The following is a 23159-nucleotide window of genomic DNA, read 5'->3' as shown; positions in this document are numbered from 1 at the left end:
TTGCTTCTCTTGCGCTTGCCCCTTAAACTACTCTGACTTGCCTCAAAGCAGCATTTTGATACGGCCAGTATTGATCTGTGAGATGGGCAAGCTCCTAACCTGGTTATTGTGATAGCCTTGGTTTGGGCCTGTTTAATAGAGACTTCACATTAATAGTTTCACATCTTTGCTGAGAGTCCTTTTGCCTCTTCATAGAATCATAAACCACAACAGGGGAGCTCACCTGTTGGACCTTTCCTCTTATCCTGCTTGCTTTGTTTAACAGCCTTTTGGTGAGGGACCTTGTCAAAGGCTTTCTGAATTCCAGATGCACTATATCCAGTGGGTCACACTTGTCCACATGTTTGTAGACTGCCTCAAAGAATTCTAACAGATTGGTGAAGCATGATTTCCCTTTATAGAAGCTGTTGACTTTTCCTCAACATGTAGCGTTCATCTATGTGTCTAATGATTGTTTTCTTTACTCTTGTTGCAACCAATTTGCCCAATAGTGAAACTAGACTTACGGGCCTGTCACTGAGACCCTTGTAAAAAAATTGATGTTAGCTGCCTACCTGTCGTCTGGTACAGAGGCTGATTTAAGCAGTAGGTCACATAACAGTTAGCAGTTCTGCAGTTTCATGTTTGAGTTCCTCCAGAACTCTTGGGTGAATCCTGTCAGGATCTAGCAACTTACTACTGTTTAATGTATCGATTTGTTCGAAAACCTCCTCTAATTACCTCAATCTAGGACAGTTCCTCAGTTTTGTCACCTAAAAAGATAGTGTGAGAGAATCTCCTTCACAGCCTCTGCAGTGAAGACCGATGTAAAGAATTCATGTAGCTTTTCCACAATAGCCTTGTTCTTAGTGAAATTGTTTGTTGATTGTTCTTCCTCATATATCTGTTCTGGAAGGGAGCAGTCCCTTACTTTGTTGTTGCTTTGCCTCAAGGTTTTGATTGTATTCTCCTTATGACATCTGTATTGAGATTACATTGTACAGACTGGAGTTTAATTTACCTTGATTCCACATTAGCAAAAGAAATCTGCCACCAGTAGCCATTCCAGAAGTCAATGCCTGAATGCATTGTATCAGTGATCCCTAATGGTGGAGTGAAGCATACAGGGTATATCTTTGTACCTGCGGAATACACATCCTTTTCAGGTTTCCTCAGCTGAACAGTTCGTAGCTTTTACGGTATTTGATGTGTGAAAAATCTTTGGTAATGGTGCTAATTATGTCACCTACAGGGTATATAATCTAATTGGAATTTATCTTCAGTAATATAAACCTCCTCGAAGTATTCATGAAGTAATATTCTTTGGAATATTAGGAACACAATGGCATCATGCAGCAAGCAGTAAACTTGATAATGACTGTGTCTGAACTGGGCATGAAGACACTTGCATGAGGTATAATTATCTTTGACTGTGTTAGATAACAAGCATGGTCAGATGCTGGCCCATATATATGTAAATGTTAAATAACAGTCATAATATATGTGGCATCAGAAATAAGACTCCTGGGTCAAAATCATACCCTCTGCCTAGTGAGCTGAAGAACCAGCTCCACGGGCTTGACAGAGAGGAAAATGTGAGAAAGGGAAATAGATAATTGCCACAAGAGAGCTAATGGCTCAGCTACTCCAGGGTCTTGGCTCCAGCAGTGGTCACTAACAGATCAGATGCTTCATAAGAAGGTTCTAGAAAACATATAGTGGGCAAGTGTATACAATAAACTTCCCTGACTGAGCAGGGGGTTACCGTAACAGGCAATTTTATGTCAAAGGGCTTGTCTACATCAGAAAGTTGCAGCGCTGGTGAGGGAGTTACAGCGCTGCAACTTAGGAGGTGTACACATCTGCAGGGCACCACCAGCGCTGCAACTCCCTGTTTGCAGCGCTGGCCGTACTCCCGTTTTGTCTCGGGTGTAGAGGATCCAGCGCTGGTGATCCAGCGCTGGTAATCAAGTATAGACACTTACCAGCGCTTTTCTTGACCTCCGTGGAATAAGCAGGTATCCCAGCATACCTGAGGAAGCCTCTGGTAATCAAACTGGTCTCCTTCCCCAGCTTGCTCTCGCGTTCCCCGAACCCCGAGCAAGCAGGTCTCCTTCCCTGAGGTTTGCTGGGTGGTTCCGGGAACGCGAGAGCAAACCGCGGTGAAGCTGGTCTCCTTCCCCGGTTTGCTATCGCGTTCCCCGAACAAGCAGGTCTCCTTCCCTACGGTTTGCAGGGTGGTTCGGGGAACGCGAGAGCAAACCGCGGCGACGCTGGTCTCCTTTCTCGGTTTGCTCTCGCGTTCCCCGAACAAGCAGGTCTCCTTCCCTACGGTTTGCAGGGTGGTTCGGGGAACGCGAGAGCAAACCGCGGCGAAGCTGGTCTCCTTTCCCGGTTTGCTCTCTCGTTCCCCGAACCCCCGAGCAAGCAGGTCTCCTTCCCTGCGGTTTGCAGGGTGGTTCGGGGAACGCGAGAGCAAACCGCGGCGAAGCTGGTCTCCTTTCCCGGTTTGCTCTCTCGTTCCCCGAACCCCCGAGCAAGCAGGTCTCCTTCCCTGCGGTTTGCAGGGTGGTTCGGTGAACGCGAGAGCAAACCGCGGCGAAGCTGGTCTCCTTTCTCGGTTTGCTCTCGCGTTCCCCGAACAAGCAGGTCTCCTTCCCTACGGTTTGCAGGGTGGTTCGGGGAACGCGAGAGCAAACCGCGGCGAAGCTGGTCTCCTTTCCCGGTTTGCTCTCTCGTTCCCCGAACCCCCGAGCAAGCAGGTCTCCTTCCCTGCGGTTTGCAGGGTGGTTCGGGGAACGCGAGAGCAAACCGCGGCGAAGCTGGTCTCCTTTCCGGGTTTGCTCTCGCGTTCTCCGAACCCCCCTTGAAGCCGCCCAACAGCGCTGCAGTGTGGCCACATCTAACACCACTTGCAGCACTGGTTGCTGTAAGTGTGGCCACTCTGCAGCGCTGGCCCTATACAGCTGTACTAATACAGCTGTAACAACCAGCGCTGCAAAATTTTAGATGTAGACATGGCCAAAGTAAGTGAAGTTTTGCATAAGAATAAAGACAGAGGACCTGACATTCAGATGTGCTGGGCACTCACAGCACCCACTGATGTCAGCTGAAATGTTGGGTTCTGAACACCTCTGTAAATCAGGCCTGGAATTGTTCATCTTAAATTTGGTAATTTATGGCTTGAAGACTAATGTAAACTTGGGGGTCTATGACATTAGCATAATTTTTTGATGTGATGTGATTTTTATTCTTATAATTTGTAGCTCAGTTTAGTTTCCTGGGTGCCACATAATATTTCCCTCGCCATTTAAATTTTCAGGGACAATAGAGTCTCATGTGATCATCTCTTAGCTTTTGCTTGCCTCCAAAGCCTTGACCTTCATCATCATAATCAGACCATATTTTCTACATTTAGGTCATCAGTTCCACTCTGGTCGAAGTTAGTAGCAACTGAAGTTGTTGCCATCTGGTGGCAGTTCGGTGAACAGAAGCTGATTTTCCTGATCCATTTCCTAGTGTGCAAGTGACTGGAAACCCATTATCACAATTAGCCCCTTTGCTGGCAACCTCAGGAGAGAAGCCATGGTGTAGACCTAGTGTTAATAGATTTATCCATGAGCCCCTCCCCTTTAGTTCAGGATCAGTGGCCTACTTTCCCTACATACTATTATTACATAACCCTGTAGCAGCTATAGCAGCTGCTTACGCAGAAAAGTTATATTTGGAAAAGGGTTTGCGGTGTATTTAGCTTCCTCTAATAAAATGTAGTGACAAGGAGGAACCAGTGCCATGTGACCTGCTAGCTCTTTGTGGGTCATTGCTAAGTACTGCACTAAGAGTCTCTACTCCCTTCTCATCTTGTCCTGGCATAGATCCATAAATAAGGCCAGAAGCGGCCATTCCGATAATCTAGTCTGACCCCTTCCTATGCCTGTGTATTACAGGCCAGAGAACCCTACCTGGTAATTTGGGATAGCTCAGTGCTTTGAGCATTGGCCTGCTAAACCCAGGGTTGCGAATTCAGTCCTTGAGGAGGCCATTTGGGGATTTAGTTGAGGGTTGGTCCTGCTTTGAGCAGGGGGTTGGACTAGATGATCTCCTGAGGTCCCTTCGAACCCTCAGGACCTTGAGCTCAGATATGATTGTGCCAAGATGGCTAGCCCATGTCAGTGCTACGGCTACACTGCTATTTTTAGCACACTTCCTCTGATCAAAGCTAGTGCATATATGTCTTCCCAAGCTGGAGTTAAGCCTCCAGGTGCCGTGCTGATATGCCCTGAGTCAGTGGTTTCATTTGCAAGGTCTCTTCCTGGAAAGGGAAAAGGACAGGCATTTGTTAGATGTCAGGAGTATGGGTCTGTTTCTAACCAGAAAGAACTTGAATTTAGGCCAGCAGATACGTTGCTTATGTTGCCAGGTGGATGTTCAGGGCTACTATTGCAAATGTGGATGAGAGATCATTCTGGCGAAATATGGAGGGGAGAGCAATGTTCTTGCCCAACCAAGGTAAAAGCTGTCACTGCACTTGAGCCATTGTTTTCTGGATGAGAGGAAGAGAAGTTGCACATGAGTAACTGAGTTTATGGCAGCAGTTTGGTCCTCCGGTCACCCTTGAAAACATGACATGCTAGATTCCATTTCCTCACCTGAGGGCGTTTAACCAAAGAGTTTGTAGGAGCAGCAATGTCTAAGAAGTTCCCACCGAGCTGCTTGCTTCTGTGAATGAGGACTGACGAGTCAAATATTCATAGTTGTGCATTGGTAGAAGTGATGGTTCAGAAAATGGCATCTTACTTGCCGATTTGCTTCCTGCCGGTCTCATGGCCAATGATCCAAAATGATCTAAAATTCTTATCCTGGAAGTTTAGCGGTTTTAATTTAAAAACTTTAAATAATTATCTCAAGTGTATAGTTAATGGATTGGGCTTGGAAGCTATCTCTGTCTGCTTGGGAGAAAAGGAAAATAACCTGGAAGTCCTGGCTACAAGCCAACAAAAGAATCTGTCGTTACCGGTTGTGACTACCTGTCGCTCTTGAAAGGAGCGGAAGCCCCAGTGTTTCCAGACTAGCAGATTAGAAATGTATCATTAAATAATTATCATTGGGAAAAAAAGAAAAGATAGTCACAAACCACCTCTCCCTCCTAGTCCAACAGCAGTTCTTTTTGGTACCAGCAAAGATCATCCAGTCAAACATGTCAACTCAGTTTTATAAAGTTACTTAAAAGCAAAGTTGCTGCAAAAGAAAATCATGGACTACTTTTTAACTTCTCTAGCTATTGAAAATATCTCAAAGAAAGTTACCTGACAAAAGGAAAACAAAAGTATGGTGTTGGTTTTCATTGTTTTCACCATCTGTTGAATGAGGGTTTGTTGGGATAAAATTTAAGTGCTTATCTTTTGAATTTGCTTCCTGTGGTTGAGTTGGCATAGTGCATTGAATGAAGGAATGTTTGAGTTCAGAGGTGGCACTGGGGAATCTAGTTAAAGTGACATCAAAGGCCGCACAGCAGGATTGAACATATGTTTGAAGCTGGATAGATTAGAGGCCATTATCAGCCTTTAGCTACTGTGCTCTGAACAAAACTCTACTCTTTCCTCTGGGACTGGTGCTGCAGAGAATTAAAAAAAAAAAAAAAAAAAAAAGCAGCACCTTACCTGCCAACATAATGCTGCATTTACCATGAATGTTTAAGCTGCTTAGAATACACGAGTTGTACTCTGTTACAGTGTTTGGTGTTTAGCCATCAGCTCACCACTGTTACATATTTACCAGACCTTGACTTTATAACAGAAATAGATAAAACAATTCCATACAGAAAGCATCTTCTGTAAAATTGTCAGTAGTTCTATTGTCATTTTGTCTGGAGAGAGCTACATTTTGAATGGACATTGATAAAACTGGTTTACTTAACTACAATGGTTCTAAATTTATTTTCCATGTGAACATTCACCACTAAAGGAAAGGATGCCCTACAATAAAAGCATCACAATAGCCTGTTGTTATAGCAACACTTCCATGTTATAACTCTCAGAAAAACACTTGGCTCTTTGGATGATGTTACTGACTTGGTGCAGTACAGGTAGTGTTCTGAGATGTGTTTTTCTTATATTACATTATTTGCAACCAATAAGCAGAATCATAATTAGCCTAAGTTTCTGTCTTGTCAGTTGTCTTCACATTAAAAAGCACTTGTCATTAATCATGTCTATTTAATGGAATTTCATTTTGAGTGTTCAGGTTACTAAATAAAATTCCATTCACATGAGGTAATTGAGTCACACTAGCAAATCTGCAGCAATCCTGTATGCCCATAGTAATAAGGAAAGAGAACTATCCTCTGAGGACAGTATGAATTTTAGTCACCCACATTTGAAAAAGAGAGCAACTGAATGAAGCGCCTATTGAAATAACTGTGTGGTAGCAAACATAAGTTATAATACAAGTCTGCTCTTTTATTGTTCCTTGAACAGTTTGGTAGTTGTAATTCTTTGGTTGTTCAGGCTTAGTGTACAGTAAGCAGTCTGTTCTCATTGTCAAATAGTGTGTGAAGGGAATGCAGGAATTGGTAATGTGGCAGTTTTAAACAGCTTTGTTTTATGCAACATTTGTAAGCAACTATAAATATATTTAGCAATTTTATTTTAACACAAAAATAAATAGAGCTGGCCTGTGTCAATGTGAATTCTTTAAACATTGTGAGTTGCATTGTGACTGGATTACTTGTGCTGCTTTTCAGAATGAAGCAGTGGCTATTTGTTGTTGGGGTTGCATAGTATAACAGTTGTAAGGAGAAGTTGTGTGTGTCTAATGAAACAGCGTCTGAGAACTAAAAACACTACCTCAGCGAGTTTCATTTGTATTTCAAAGATTTCAAATGTCTTTGTTCTTGCTGTGTCAGGATAAACTATAATAACCTGCAAAAATTAAAACTCCAACGTTCCTAAATGGGCATTTGTTCTTTTCCCCTTGATTTCTTTCTAAAGAGTCTTGGTGAAAATTAGAGTACAATTCTTTGGGGTTTTGTTTTGTTTTTTTACAGTTGGGCAACCGCCTTGGGCCCATCTGTACTAAGCCAAAAGTGATTTACCACCAGCAGTGGTAGCAATGGTTGTTTTCACACAATGCACAGTCAACCTGTGGAAATTTTTGCCAGAGGATGATGTGAAGGCCAAGACTATAACAGGGTTCAAAAAAGCTAGATAAATCCATAGAGGATGGTGAGATGTGGCCTGCGTTGTGCAGGAGGTCAGACTAGATGATCATAATGGTCCCTTTTGACCTTAAAGTCTATGAGGTCCATCAGTGGCTGTTAGCCAGGATGAGCAGGGATGGTGTCCCTAGCCTTTGTTTGCCAGAAGCTGGGAATGGGCGATAGGGGATGGATAACTTAATGATTACCTGTTCTGTTCATTTCCTCTGGGGCACCTGGTTTTGACCACTGTCGGAAGACAGGATACAGGGCTAGATGGACCTTTGATCTGACCCAGTATGGTCATTCTTATGTTCTTATTATGGTCTCAAAACCTGGTGCCCACAACTAATGTAAAAGATACTGTGTCAGCACTCAGTATGCACCCAAGTATGATACCAGCAGTAGGAGTAGAGTCAGTGTGTGGCAGATATGACAGTTTCCTCCAAGACCTTGAAAAACCTCATTGGATTAAATTTAAATATCTTTGGAATCCATTGTATTAAATTCAAAGCTTGTGTATTATTGTGAGCCCAGGGAAGTATTCGGAACTTCAAAGGATTATATTGAACAATGAGCCAGACAAGAATGGACTTTTGGACAGCATCAAGTGGTTTGCCTGGGGGCCTCTAGGTAGAGGTGAATGCAACTTCCCACCTCTGATTATACAGAAGCCCAGCTTTTTCAAGCTACACCCTGAGAAGGGGGCCATTGTCTACCAATTAATATGTTGCCAGAATCTGAAGATCAAAGTCCCAAGCTTTGATCAAAAGGAAGGACTAACCTAATCATAGGTGTGCTCATTCTGAGCTAAGGCTGTTAAGAACTTGTAACCATAGAAAAACTCGTTGATGTGGTTTGAAGGACTAACTCCTACTAGCGTTCCTGCTGAAGTTTGGTGTTAAGCTTATTATCATGCATATGTAAGTTCTTGTATTGTTTTTAATATGTTTTCTCTGTAATTTACTGAGGATTTCTTGGCACTACTGGCAATAATATTTGCTAACTCATGGATGATAGGAGAGGTCCCAGAAGACTGGAGAAGGGCTAATGTAGTGCCCATCTGTGAAAAGGAGGAGCCAGGGAATTATAGACCAGTCAGCCTGACTTCGATACCTGGGAAGCTACTAAAGCAGTGTATAAAACTCAGTTTGTGAATACCTGGAGGATGAAGGGATAATCACTAGAAACAAGCATGGATTTACTAAGAGCACATCATGCCAAAACATCTTGATTTCCTTCTTTGACAGGGTAACTGGTTTGGTGAATAGGGGGAATGTGGTGGACATAATATACCTGGACTTCAGCAAGACTTTTGACACAGTGCCACATGACATTCTGATAGGCAAGCTGGAGAAGTGTGGGCTTAGCAGGACTGCCATTAAGTGGATACATACTTGGTTAAACGGCCACAAACAAAGAGTAACAACTAATTGAATGATGCCAGACTGGAGGGGAGGTCTCAAGCGAAGTTCCACAGAGATCTGTTCTGGGTCCGGTGCTGTTTAACATCTTTATTAATTACCTGGATGTGGGAATAGAGAGCAGACCTATCAGGTTTGCAGATGAGACAAAGCAGGGGGTAGGGAAGGTTGCCAACACTTTGGACTATAGAGCTAAAATTCAGAGGGATCTTGATAAATTGGGAAACTGCGCTATAGACACCAAAATGAAATTCAACAAAGACAAATGTCTGGTGCTACACTCAGGGAAGAAAAAACAAATGCACAAATACACAAATACAGAATGGAGAATAACTGGCTTGGCAGCAGCACTGCTAAGAAGGATCTGGGAATTGTGATGGAGCAGAACCTCAACATGAGTCAGCGAAAAAAAAGCAAATGCAATTTTAAGTTGCATTAATAGAAGCATAGCATGCAAGTCACAGGAGGTGATAGAACTGCTCTACTCAGCGCTGGCTAGGCCTCTCAGCTGGAGCACTGTGTCCAATTTTGGTCACCAGTGTATAGAAAGGAGGTAGAAAAACTCGAAAGGATCCAGAGGTGAGCAACAAATATGATCAAAGGGATGGTGTGCAAGCCATATCAGCAAGGCTGAAGGAACTGGATATGTTTAGTTTGGAAAAGAGGAGATTTGGGAGGGCAGGGGGGACATGAAAGGCTTCCATAAAAAAGATGGAGAAAAGTTGCTCTGTTCTGCTACAGAGGCCAGAACAAGAGGCAGTGGGTTCAAACTACAGCATAGCAGATTTAGATTAAATCTCAAGAAAAACTTCTTAACTGTAAGAACAGCAGGACAATGGAACAGACTGCCTAGGGTGTTTGTGGAAGCTCCTTCATTGGAAGTTTTCAAAAGGAGGCTGGATAGCCATCTGTCTTGAATGGTTTAGACCCAACAAATCCTTCATCTTGACGGGTTTGGACTAGATGATTCTTGCGGTCCCTACTCACCCTATGATTCTAATGCTTTTGTCTTAAGAATAAATATGCTTGCTTAGACAAACCGGGTGGTAACTTATGACAATGGGAAAATATGCTCTTTATAGCCTCTGAGGAGAGAGCAAAATACAGACTTTGGCCTGCTTAGGCAGTCTGGCTTGCAGGAAGTAACACAGTGTAGGCAGGGAACTGTGCAGCCTGGATAAACCCCAGTCAGTAGGGAGTGAGATGTGGTTCTCTGCCCAAGAGAGGTGATGGCTGGGAGATGAAAGCTTTAAGTGGATGCCCTTGGTGGCCCATAGAGGGGGAACACAGGTGCAGCTGCCCTGAACTTTGTAACAGAGTCCACCACCACAGAGCTAGCTGTGCATTGCCCCTCCTGCGCTGGGACTCGCAGTGCGAGTGTGGATCAGTGCCTCTGCCTAGCTCTGTTAAACAGTGCTTTGCCCTGCTTTCAGCAACTTCTCTGTGCTCTGTATGCTGGTGCTTCCCTCTCAGTGTCAGCCAAGGCATCTACTTGGCTCCTCTTAACTCTGCCTCAGATGTGCAAGCCCCAGTGCAACCAAGGTATCAGGTAGGCTGGTCTCCACCTTGTTGGAGAAACATCTTGTGTAATGAGCGGGACATGCTGAATTCGATATAAACTAGCTCTGTATTCTACATTATTCACAGCTTAAATTACAAAACATTTATTAAACATTAGCAAATATTAGGATCAAATAAATGAGTCATAAACACTAGCATTATAACCATTCAAAAATAATTGGGAAAATAACCAAATATACTTAATTGCAGCCACTAACTCGTACTTTATTGTGTTCTGCATTTCCCCTGCTCATCTGTGAGCTGAAAGAGAAAGCAGAAGGGAGTGAAATGACATTGAAGTCACAAACTCTTTAAGTAGCTGGAGCAGTCCCCACTTAAACACTGAACAACAAATTTATCGCCACCTGTCTGAACAAGTGGCTAACCTCCTGAGCGTTGGCATGGAGTATGTGCAAAAATGGAAACATATTGTGACAAAGTTCCTCCTCTCCCTTGGTGGGTCCTGCACTTATTGGCAGATTTGCTCACCTCAGTGATCTCCCCCACAGTCTGGATCAACTCCTCTTGTGTCTGATCAGGAGTTGGGAGGTTTGGGGGGAACCCGGGCCCGCCCTCTACTCCAGGTTCCAGCCCAGGGCCCTGTGGATAGCAGCTGTCTATGGTGCCTCCTGTAACAGCTGCATGACAGCTACAACTCCCTGGGCTACTTCCCCGTTGCCTCCTCCAAACACCTTCTTTATCCTCACCACAGGACCTTCCTCCTGGTGTCTGATAACGCTTGTACTCCTCAGTCCTCCAGCAGCACAGCCTCTCACTCTCAGCTCCTTGCGCCTCTTGCTCCCAGCTCCTCACACGCACTTCCTCTCCTCTGGCTCCTCCCCATCTGACTGGAGAGAGCTCCTTTTAAAACCCAGGTGCCCTGATTAGCCTGCCTTGATTGGCTGCAGGTGTTCTAATCAGCCTGTCTGCCTTAATTGGTTCTAGCAGGTTCCTGACTATTCTAATGGAGACTCTGCTCTGGTCACTCAGGGAACAGAAAACCACTCACCCAGTGACCAGTATATTTGCCCTCTACCAGACTCCTGCACCCCACTGGCCTGGGTCTGTCACAATATGCAAATAATTATTTGATGGAAACACTAGACATTCACAATGGCTGTTACTTGCAGTGGATGAGTGAACCAACTCTAATCACCACCCACCTGTGGCGGTGTCCGCAGAGCAGATGGCTGGGTTCAGAGGTCACTGGACAAGGTGAAAGGAGGAACACACTTACTGTCATGCACCGTAGCACCTGAATGTGGGAGGATGAGGTTCCTCAGATGCATGGTAACAGAACTAATTAGAAACTGTTCTTTGGAACTTTCAGCAGAATCCAACCATGCAGAAACAATACATAGATTTTAAGGCCAAAAGGGAACATGGCAATCATCTTGTCTGACCTCCTGCATAGCACAGGTCATAAATTTTCATCCAGTGATTCCTGGGTCAAGTCCATAACTTCTGCTTGAGTTAGAGGAGGAGGGGTCGGCAACCTTTCAGAAGCGGTGTACCGAGTCTTCATTTATTCACTCTAATTTACGGTTTCGTGTGCCAGTAATACATGTTAACATTTTTAGATCTTTTTCTATAAGTCTATAATATAGAACTAAACTATTGTTGTATGTAAAGTAAACAAGGTTTTTTAAACGTTTAAGAAGCTTCATTTAAAATTAAATTAAAATGCAGAGTCCCCCAGACTGGTGGCCAGGACCCAGGCAGTGTGAGTGCCACTGAAAATCAGCTCACGTGCCGCCTTCAGCATGCGCGCCATAGGTTGCCTACCCCTGAGTTAGAGTATGTCTTTTAGAAAGATATCAGTGATAGGGAATCCACCACATCCCTTTGGAAGCTGCTCCGGTGGTTAACTACCCTCACTATTAAAAATGTGTTCCTGATTTCCAGGCTGAGTTTTCCTCACTCTAGTTATCCTTGTACTGCCTTTTCTTCCTCCTCCTCTCCCAGACCAATCTGTGGTTTACTCACTGTATTACAGCGGAGTGCCAGCTCTGCTACACTGAAGGTTAAGACCAGCTGTTTAAAGCGCAACCCTTCTAAGTGCTCTAAAATCTGCATGGTTACTCAGATTGCCTTGAAATTTGGTGTGCCTCCTGGCGGCATGGGGTTTGGTTACTGATCCAAATTCAGGACCATATGACCAACGGATTTCCAAGTTATAGTCTCCCCTCTCCCCCCCCCCTCCCCAAAACCCAAAACAAAAAAAACCACAGCTTTTCTCTTAAGTTCACTTATTTTAGCAATCTCTATTGTTGTACACAGATAGCAAACCAGGGCTGAGATAATTGCACCAGGAGCTCAAATGCTCAAGAGTTACCCCCAAAAGCATGCATGCCACCTTCAAGGGAAATCAAATTAGAGAGTTATTAGCCAAAGAGTTTGGTTCTCTAATTAAGCATGCACCAAGCAGTTCTAAAGCTCCCACACCAAACAGATTACACTGTGCATGTGCAGAGATAGAGGCTAAGGCAGTTGGAAGCTATCTGTGAATCATGGGAACTGAATAGTTCAAGGAGGAATGTTACAGCCATTGAACCTGAGCAACGCCCAGTCACTGTGAGCTCAAATCTAGCCATGGGCAGAAATCTGAAATAAAGAAAGGAGGCTTCTTGCTACTACCTGCCTCTGTCCAAGGGTTTTTTGTATTTTGAGGAGATGTAATATGAGTACAGCAGAATATTCAGAAGGCGCAGACATTCTTTTTGAAAAGAGAATAAATTACCAGTGCAGATGTTTTGTGGGAGGGGAAGGTGATCAGGGCTGCCAAAGAGCTTTGGGGTGCAACAAGGAGATGGATGATTATGAGAGGGGAAGAAATAGGGTTGAGCTGGTAGGAGAACAGTTGTGGGTCAAGGGATGGAAAGGATTGGGGCATAGGTGAAGTTAGAGGAGCGGGATGGGATACTGTAAAGGTTGGCATGGGAGTGAGTGACAGGAGAAGGGTAGGAAGAATAGGGGCAGGACTGCCTGTCAGCCCTACATTTCCCTCATAGATTGCGAGGCCAGAAGGGACCATCGTGATCGTCTAGTCTGACCCCCTGCATAGCACAGGCTAGAGAACTGCCCCGAAATCATTCCTAGAGCAGAACTTTAGAAGAAATCCTGTTTTGATTTAAAATTGCCAGGGATGGAGAATCCCCCACACCCCATGGTAGTGTGTTCCAGTAGTTAATTATATTTTACTTCCAGTCTGAATTGTTTAGCTTCAGTTTCCAGCCATTGGATTGTGTTAGACCTTTCTCTGCTAAATTGAAGAGCTCGTTATTAAATATTTGTTCCCCATGATAGGTACTTATAGACTATAATCAAGCCATCCCTTAACCTTCTCTTTGTTAAGCTAAAGAGATTGAGCTCCTTGAATCTACCACTATAGGCAAATTTTCTAATCCTCTAATCCAGGGGTCGGCAACCTCTGGCACGCGGCTCACCAGGGTAAGCACCCTGGCCGACTGGGCCAGTTTGTTTACCTGCCACGTCCGCAGGTTCGGCCGATCACAGCTCCCACTGGCCGCAGTTCGCTGCTCCAGGCCAATGGGGGCTGCTGGAAGTGGCAGCCGAACCTGCAGACGCAGCAGGTAAACAAACTGGCCCAGCTGGCCAGGGTGCTTACCCTGGTGAGCCATGTGCCAGAGGTTGACAACCTCTAAAATAAATAAGATATCTCCATTAATTTACTTTATCTCCTAAAACTGGAAGGGACCTTGAAAGGTCACTGAGTCCAGCCCCCTGCCTTCACTAGCAGGACCAAGTACTGATTTTTTGCCCTAGATCCCTAAGTGGCCTCCTCAAGGATTAAACTCTCAAGCCTGGGTTTAACAGGCCAATGCTCAAACCACTGAACTATCCTTCCCTCCCCCTGCTCTAGTCATTCTCATAGCTTTTCTCTGAACTCTCTCCAGTTTATCAGCATCCTTCTTGAATTGAGGACACAAGGCCTGGACACAGTATTCTAGCAGTAGTTGCGCCAACTGCCAAATATAGAGGTAAAATAACCTCTCTATTTCTGCTTGTGATTCCCTTGTTTATGAATCCAAGGATCGCATTTGTCCTTTTGGCTGCAGCGTCGCACTGGGAACTTATATTCAGCTGATTTTCCACCATGACCCTTTTCAGAATCACTGCTTCCCAGGATAGGGTCCCCCATCATGTAAGAATGGCCTACATTCGTTGTCCCTGGCTGTATATATTTACATTTCGCCATATTAAAACACATATTGTTTGCTTGCGCCACAGGCACCGGCTTCCTCCTTTCCCCATGGATGCTCATGCTCAACTCCCGCTCAGCCCCAAGTCCTGCCCCCACTCCACCCCTTCCCCCAAGCTCCCACCCCCGCCTCTTCCCATCCCCCACTCTGCCCCTTCCCACAAGAGCACCCCATTGCGCTCCTCACCCCTCCAGTGCCTCCTGCACACACTGGAACAGCTGATTGCGGAGGGCGGGATGCACTAGGAGGGAGGGGAAGGAGTTCGGTAGGCAGGAGGCATGGGGGGAGCTGGCTGTCAGTGGGTGCTAAGCACCCACTAATTTTTTTCCATGGATGCTCCACCTACACCAAAACAGAGCCAGATTGCTGGCATGTAAAATTAAAAGAGGCTATAGAGAAATTTTTTAACCAACTGCTGGGGGAAAGCCAGTAAATGTGGATGAGCACATGGTTTGGTTGGAAACATTTCTTGAGGTGAATTTATTAATGAGGGAATTCTAGATCCTGGTAAAGATGATAGGAAAGAAGTGAGTTTTGCTGAACTTGACGTTCTGGAATGGCAGGAGATACAGCCAGGGAACCTGAACGCCCAATTAATGAAGTTTTATCATTTAATTTCTAGCTTTTTGAACAGAAAGAGAAATGTTGTTCGTAGGAGTTAGTGATCATATAGGCAGATATAGTTATAAGAACGGCCATACAGGGTCAGACCAATGGTCAATCTAGCTCAGTATTCTGTCTTCTGATAGTGGCGAGTGCCAGGTACCCCAGAGGGAATGAACAGAACAGGGCAGTTTTGAGTGATCCATCTCCTGTCGCCCAGTCCCAGCTTCAGCCAATTGGAGGTTTAGGGAAACCCAGAGCATGGGGTTTCATCCCTGCCATCTTGACTAACAGCCAGTGATGGAGTATCCTCCATCAAACTTATCTAATCCTTCTTTGAACCCAGCTATACTTTTGGCCTTCACAGTATGCCATGGCAATTAGTTCTACAGGTTGACTGTGCATTGTGTGAATAAGTACTACCTTTTACTTGTTTTGAACTGCTGCCTATACATTTCATTGGTGAGCCCTAGTTCTTATGTTGTGGAAAGAGGTAAATAACACTTCCTTATTCACATTCTCCACACCAGTCATGATTTTATAGACCTCTGTCGTCTCTTTTCTAAGCTGAGCAGTCCCAGTCTTTTTAACCTCTCCTCACACGGAAGTTATTTCATACTCTGATTCATTTTTGCTGCCCTGCTCTGTGCCTTTTCCAATTCTAATATATCTTCTTTGAGATGGGGCAATCAGAGTTGCACACAGTATTCAAGGTATATGAGTACCATTGATTTATATAGCAGCATTATGATATTTTCTGTTTTATTTTCTATTCCTTTCCTAATGGTTTCTAGCATTCTGTTAGCTTTTTTGACTGCCACTGCACATTGAGCAGATGACTCTTAGATCTCTTTATGTTATTAACTTGTTCTTTCTTTGTTTGGCTCAAGAGTACTCCTTGGGCCCACCTTGTAAACACTGAAAAATAAAACCTGGGTGAGGAATAAAATCTCTCTGGAATGGGACTGATTTACTCCAGGCCCCCTGTACTGCCTGGAGATGTGAAGGAGGTGCCTTGCCACAATACCCAGTCAATGTGAAGATAGCTGAAATCTTCCATTATTATTGTGTTTTTTTCCTTTTCAGCCTCTCTAATCTCCCTGAGTATTTCACAGTCACTGTCACCATCCTGTGTCAGATGGTAGTACGTCCCTACCCCTTTATAACGCTTTCCTCGGGAGCCAAAAAATCTTACTGTGTTATAGGTGAAACCGTGTTATATCGAACTTGCTTTGATCCACCAGAGTGCACAGCCCTACCCCCCCGGAGCACTGCTTTACTGCGTTATATCTGAATTAATGTTATATCGGGTCGCGTTATATCGGGGTAGAGGTGTATATTGCTACTGCTGTACACTTATTGTTCAGACATGGAATTTCTATCCATAAAGATCCTATGATAGAGTGTGAGTCATTTAAGATTTTTATTTTATTTGACTCAATACTTTCTTTCACATATAGTGCCACTCCCCCATCAGTGCAACCTACTCTCTTATTCTTATATATGTTGTACCCTGGTATTACTGTGTCCCATTGATTATCTTCATTCCACCAAGTTTCCATGATGCCTGTTATATCCTCCTTTAATGCACTCAAGTTCACTCATCTTGGTATTTAGACTTCTGGAGAGAAGAGGTGGTAACTTTTATTGGGCCAACTTCTGTTGGTGAAAGAGACAGGTTTTTGAACGCTCAAATTACTTGTCTCTTTCACCAACAGAAGCAGGCCCAATGAAAGGTATTACCTCACCACATTGTCTCTCCAGCATCCTGGGATCAACATGGCTACAACACCACTGCAAACAATGGCAAATATTTAGACTTCTAGCATTTGTATATAATCACGTGTACATTTTGTCAGTATTCAGTTGCTTGTCTTCATATGTTATACTCCACTACCTCAATATAACGCCACCCGATATAGCACGAATTTGGATATAACATGGTAAAGCAGTGCTGGGGGGGCAGGGCTGCTCACTCCGGTGGATCAAAGCAAGTTCAATATAACGCTGTTTCACCTATAACGTGGTAAGATTTTTTGGCTCCCAAGGACAGCGTTATATCGAGGTAGAGGTGTATTTAAATGGCACTCTCATACATTTGACTACTCCTTACTAACTCCTGTCGTCCTTAACCAGCTCACTTGACGAGTGTACAAGGAACCTTTCTCCTTCAGTTTCCTCATCTATGAAACCGAGATAATACCTGCTTCAGAAGGGAGTTATGATGCTTAAATGAACGTAGTGTGCTTTGAGATCATCTAAGGAAAGGCACTAAAGTGGCGCATATTGTCATTTTGTCCTGGCAGAGATGGGATCCCCCCGTACAGACTCCGAAAGCAGCATCGCCGAGAGATGCAGGAAAGTGCCAAAGCAAATGGACGTGTGCCACTACCTCACATTCCTGTAAGTAGCAATACTCTGCCTGTCGAGAAGTTTATCTCCCAGTATGAGAGACTGCAGGTGCACACTTAGTCAGCAAAAGATCAGGTCTCCAGGTGGTCTCACTGTAGTATGGGAGTCACAGGGGAGTGCATTACTTTTTAAAATGGTGGTCTAGTGGGCTATCGAGAGGCAAAGTTGGATAGTCCACTTCGAAACTGTTAGGCCTACTCAACACTTGATTTTAAAATGCACAGCCCTTTAAGGTAATTAGTTTCCTGTTTGAGGATCCGGGACAGGGGCTGGGTTGTTGGGTAGGATGGCTGGGCAAGCTCACATATAATGGTGGCAGGCACCTCACAGTAAGTATTTTGGAGCTAATTTTGGATGTATTTCTGTAACATGTAGCTACCCATCTAGCACAAAGTAAAGCTGAGCAGAGAAATGATGTAAACTTAGGGGCAATTTAAGGATCTGGACTGATGGCTATTTGACAAATGCCATGTCCCCAACTGGTGTTTCTTCTTCAGACAGCCCAGCCTGATGCAGAGGACCACTATTCTGGATATAAAATAGAAAGGTGGGCTCCTTTCTTGTCTCTAGTTTTTCCCCAGTTTCATCAGGGAAAAGAGCTTGGTATTAGACTCTTAACTTAACCCTTAAGATTTTGTAGCACCTTCTGCACATTTGCTGATCACTGTAAGCCTTTTTTTCCCTGAGCAAGAAGTTACAAGTGACATGTCATGTTTAGCAGAAAATAAAGATACTACTTTCTTCCTTGGACAGCTGTGCTCTAGCACAAATCAAATTGAGAAAATGTCTCTGTCCTCTGAGAAATGGCTTCACTCAGTATAAGCACTCTCCTCCTGCCTGTTCAGAAGCAGTGCAATGCAGGCAAAATCCACCCTTGTTTTAATCTTGTGTTTTAAATCTTTGTTTTGCCTTTTAAATTAGATTATTTTCCTGATGATTTAAGAGGGTCTCCTGTGCTTTGATCATTGGGTTGGAAATAAAAGCCCTGTGGAAGCTTACTAGCCGCTGTTGTTCAGCCTCTTCTCCTTTCACATAGTTACTTTCACAGTGTGGTTGCTGTCGAAAAGACTGGCTGGGTGCCTTTTTATTTCCCGCTGCTGCCGTTTTTACTGTAAGCATTGCTTTGTTAGAATTGAAATTTGAAAGCTTGGCCTTTTTTTTTTTTTTCAGTTGCCGAACAGTGGGAACCACTGAGTGAATATTCTCTGACTTCAAAGCCTGTCAGCAGCTTTACCTTTTGGATAAAAATAATAGTGGCTTTCTATTGATCATGTGTACTGGCAATGCTTCAGTGAACCGCAGGTTATAAATTCTGAGTGTGGCGCATAAAATATGTATGGCGAACTCTGCTTTAACGAACTTCCATCTGCCAGATATTTCTTTTGTTGAGATGAATAAGTGTCATTCCAGCAGTGGTTACTTGCAACCTAATTAGCTTTACTTAGCATGAAATTTTATTGACTTTTTTGGAAAACATTTTTTTTTTAAAGCTAAGTTTAAACTGGACACCTGCTGCTTGTAAACGTTTCTACTGTAGTGCTTATCTGCATGTTCTTTGAGAATTACCTGCTCCTTGTAAATTTCACACAGACACTCCACAAGGATTTCTCAGTGAAAGATACAGTTTTCCCATTAGGTTTTGTGCTTTAATTTTAAGTCCCATGGGAAAAGGTATATCATTGCATATGTATATTTGAGAGGACTGAGGAAGCAAGTTAGTTCTAGTCTCTCTCCAGGGAATAAGAGTTTAGTTCAGACACTGTGGCACCTCCTTCCTGCCAATTACTGACATGGAATTGGAGTAGACTTCAAAGAGGCACTGCTCTGCCCTCACTTTATCCATCCACTATAAAAGGAGAAGGTAATTAGATAATATGTTTTAGCACACGCCAGTGCAGCATTTTATAAAGTTCATTTTTTAAAATTAAAATTAAATACAAGTGTATTGAATTAAATCTACCCAATTAACATCTAAGCGGATACATTTTTCCATTGTTGCTTTCCAAAATTAGTTACTGCTACGTAGTATGGCTTATAGTTAAAGTAATCCCTGCACCAATCTGGACCTGATGTGTAGCACATTTTTTAAAGCTGTCAAGTTGGTTTGATACAATTTGTTCTTGACAAATCCATGTTGACTGTTACTTATCACCTTATTATCTTCTAGATGAATGCAAATTGATTGCTTAATTGTTTGCTCCATTATCTTTCTGAAGCTAAGCTGACTGATCTGTAATTCCCCGTTTTGTCCTTATTTCTCTTTTTATAGATTGGCATTATATATTTGCCCTTTTCCAGTCTTCTGGAATCCCTCCAGTCTTCCATGACTTTTCAAAGATAATTGCTAATGGCTTAGCTCCTTCAGTATTCTAGGATGTATTTCATCAGGCCTTTGTGACTTGAAGACATCTAACTTGTCTACGTAATTTTTAACTTGTTTTTTCCCTATTTAAGCTTCTGGTCCTACCTCATTTTCACTGCCATCACTATGTTAGATGACCCATGACCCATAGGCACAAACTTTCCCTGGTGCTGGTGGGTGCTCACACCTCCCCGCCCCGGTCTTGCCCTGACTTCACCCTTTCCCTGTCCCGCCTCTTCCCCAAGCGCACCACGTTCCTCCTCCTCCCTCCCAGCGCTTGTCATGCAAAACAGCTGTTTCATGGCGCAAGCACTGAGAGCTAGGGGGAAAAAGTGGGCATGCAGCGCACACAGGGGTGGAGGCGGAGGTGAACTGGAGCGAGGGGGTGGGGATGGGAGCTGCTAGCACCCACCATTTTTTCCCTCACCAGTCCCTTCCTCAGTCATCTCTAGGGACATCTTTGTAGCTCCCCACAAGCAGGAAATTCACAAGCTCTTCACACCATGCCCCTGAGAGACAGGAATCGCCCAGGCAAAGGAAGAGAGGATCTGGTCCTGGCCTTCCTGCAGTCCCCAACTTCCCAGAAAATTCTCACAGGATGACCCGTACATATTGGAGGTAACAGCTTACATACAGTTCCACTTGGGGCAGAAAATACGGGATGTTGAGAGGGTGGTCACTCATTTTCAAAACATATCCTCCCAGTTCACCCTTCGGTTGCAAAAATGTTCACCTTGGAATGTTTCTCCATTACCCTGAACTCTATACCTTCAGAGCCTTGGTGCCTGAGAAGGGACAAAGTGTTAGAACTGGATCCTGCTTGTCCCACCCACCACCCGAATGTCCAGAGGATCTAGAAACATCCATCTACAGTCTCTAGCTGTTCCCTCCTAATGTAGCGTCGCCCATGGCTTCATGATCCAAGCCATCAGACCTTCCCCTGGAATCCAGTGTCAATCTTCAGTTTCTCTTTTATTGGACTGTAGATTATCTCTCATGTTCTGCATGAGAAAGAAACTTGAAGACATCACAGAGATTTGGTATTTACTCCTCAGTCAGTATGATTCCCAGGGAGAAGTGTATTTCTGGCATCATAGCCATTCTTTATATGCGTTGTCCTGCATATGACAGCATCTCTCCGGCCTTTTCGCATTTTGGGGGAGACACTGGTGCCTCAACATTCCCCTGCCTAGGAAGAACCTTCACGGGACTTAGTCCTCGTGGGGTCTAGAAAGGCCAGAAAGAGACACTAACCAACCAGGAGCCGTCAGGCAGTACTTCATCACTGGGGCTGGGACAGGAAAGGAGCCCCTCGATCCTAGCCCGGAGCCCTGGGCCAGGTCAGGGCCCTTGTTTAAACACGAGGATCAAGTGGTTATTTTGTTTATTTACGAGTTTAAAGACGCTGGCTGCCAAATTTTGAGTTTACCTGTTAAAGGGCTGGTGCCAAGTACACTGCACAAGTCCTCCTGCTCCGGACGGGCTGACACACCTGCTGTTTTGCTTCCATGTTCCTTTGTGTTCTCTCTGGTTGTAGAAAATGTACATCTCCCTCCTCCTTTTTCATGTAACAGCATATTCTGTTTCCATGTGACTGTACTTTCTGTCTTGTTTTTGGCACTGGTGAAATCTTTGATTGGAATAAGTCATTTCACTTGGTCAGCACAGCAGTAGAACAAAGGGCAATGGAGAAATGCAGAAAATGCAATTGTCAGTTTGATAGTTTGGTACGGGGCATGTCACTATTCCATCGGTCAGCTCCCCAGGTGCAACATAAATTTGGTCTGGGGAAAAGGAAAAAGTAGTTGGCCTCTTCTGCTCCCTGTGGGCAGGCATCTCTGTGCCTCATGGAATAAGCGGCAAATCATTCTTTTACTTGTCTTGTTTCCTTAGCAAAATGCTCCTTTAGACTTTCTTCCCCATCCCCGTCTTACCATCTGGCCAGCTCAGGACAGCATGCTGCCTTTTAGAGTTATCAGTAAATGTAAAGCTGGAGCTATTTTTTCTAGTTAATATCAAATTATATCCATCTTTTTGCACTTTATAAAATGACAAAATATTGCTTTTCGGAGAACACCAAACAGCAGCCTTTGCGTGACTTTGAAGAGAGCTAGATGCAGTTGTGCTGTTTCATTATTCCAATTAGAGAGGATGCTTCATGGGAAACAGTTGCCTTTTGTGCATGGGTTAAGTAGCACAAACTCTGTGGGATGTAACTGAATGAAAGATCCCAGCAGGCGAGAGGCCACAAGAGTTCACCCTTTTTGGCCTCATTGGGCCACGCTTACACGGTTAAGTAGGTAACCTTCACCAGCCTAGATTGGTGGGCCTGTGACAGAAGCTGGATATGCATGTTAGAATCCCCCTGGTCTGTTAAACGAAAAGATGGTAACTTTTCTGCCACAAATTCCTGATGTTTCAGCCCTTTGGTAAGAATATTATTAGCTTGTAACATTTAACTTATATAAGCAGCAAGGACTGAGCACTGGCATGCCTGCAACAGAGTTTGGTTATTCAATGATAACCATATCCCTAGAGTTGTCATCCTAGAAAATCTCTTCATCATTAAGAAGCTGTGTAGATGGGGTGTGGAAGGAGGTCCCAGAAAGCAGAGCAGAACTCCAGTTTCATCAGTGGAATGCTGTTGGCGTGGACCAAACCATCTCTTTGGGTTGTTCACCAGCCTGCCCAAATTCTACCCTCCTAGTGCTGCCTGATCCGTGGAAAGGCAATGACATTTCAGGCTGAGATAGAATTCCCTTTAAGATTTTATAGTTTTGGCTTCAGTTTATTGCTCCTTTTGCTAACCAATGGTGTGTTCTTCCTTCAGCGTACGTACCGAATGCCAAAGGATATCCATGTTGAACCACAGAAGTTTGCTGCAGAGCTGATCAATCGCCTGGAGGAAGTACAAAGGGAACGTGAAGCAGAGGAGAAATTACAGGAGCGCCTTAAACGCGTTCGAGCGGTTAGTAGCAGCCTCAGCATCTCTGGAAACTGGGAAATACAGATTGTTTGAATAACTTGCACTGTGGGAATCTTTCAGCAGCAGTTGTGTTGAGTAACACTACATTGTCATAGGTCATGATGCTGCTGAGCCATATGATGTTTCACGAGAGCTTAAATGACCAGGTGGGACACTCGGGTACTTTTTTTTCAGCGATGAGCCTTGGATTAGCCAAAAAATCATACCAGGCTCAGAACGGGAGAAAGGCGGGTCAGTCCTACGTGAGACATTTTGCTCAGAGTTCACATAGCCCCTCTAAACGTCTGGTGTTCTGTGTTCCTAGATAAGTGTAAATACTATTTTGTAAGTACAGGATGTTTTGCTGAGTGCATTGGTGTGTTACTTAACATCACAGTCTGCCACTGTATAGCTAGGGTCCTAGTTCCTAGCAGAT

At 44.1% G+C, this 23159-nt stretch overlaps 1 protein-coding gene across 2 annotated transcripts in view; it reads left to right on the top strand.

Moving 5' to 3' along the window:
- Positions 1-23159, top strand: part of AXIN1 (axin 1) — a 168656-nt gene that overhangs the window by 98656 nt on the left and 46841 nt on the right. For both annotated transcript variants that reach the window (XM_030577009.1, XM_030577010.1), the window contains exons 4-5: positions 17291-17387; positions 22589-22726. In XM_030577009.1, coding sequence (XP_030432869.1) covers positions 17291-17387; positions 22589-22726 — 235 coding nt within the window. The remainder of the gene's footprint in view (positions 1-17290; positions 17388-22588; positions 22727-23159) is intronic.

The sequence above is a fragment of the Gopherus evgoodei genome, chromosome 10 (genome assembly GCF_007399415.2).
Source record: "Gopherus evgoodei ecotype Sinaloan lineage chromosome 10, rGopEvg1_v1.p, whole genome shotgun sequence".
Lineage (NCBI taxonomy): Eukaryota > Metazoa > Chordata > Testudines > Testudinidae > Gopherus > Gopherus evgoodei.
Note: the sequence above shows the minus strand (reverse complement) of the source record. Positions and strands in the feature narration are given on the sequence as shown.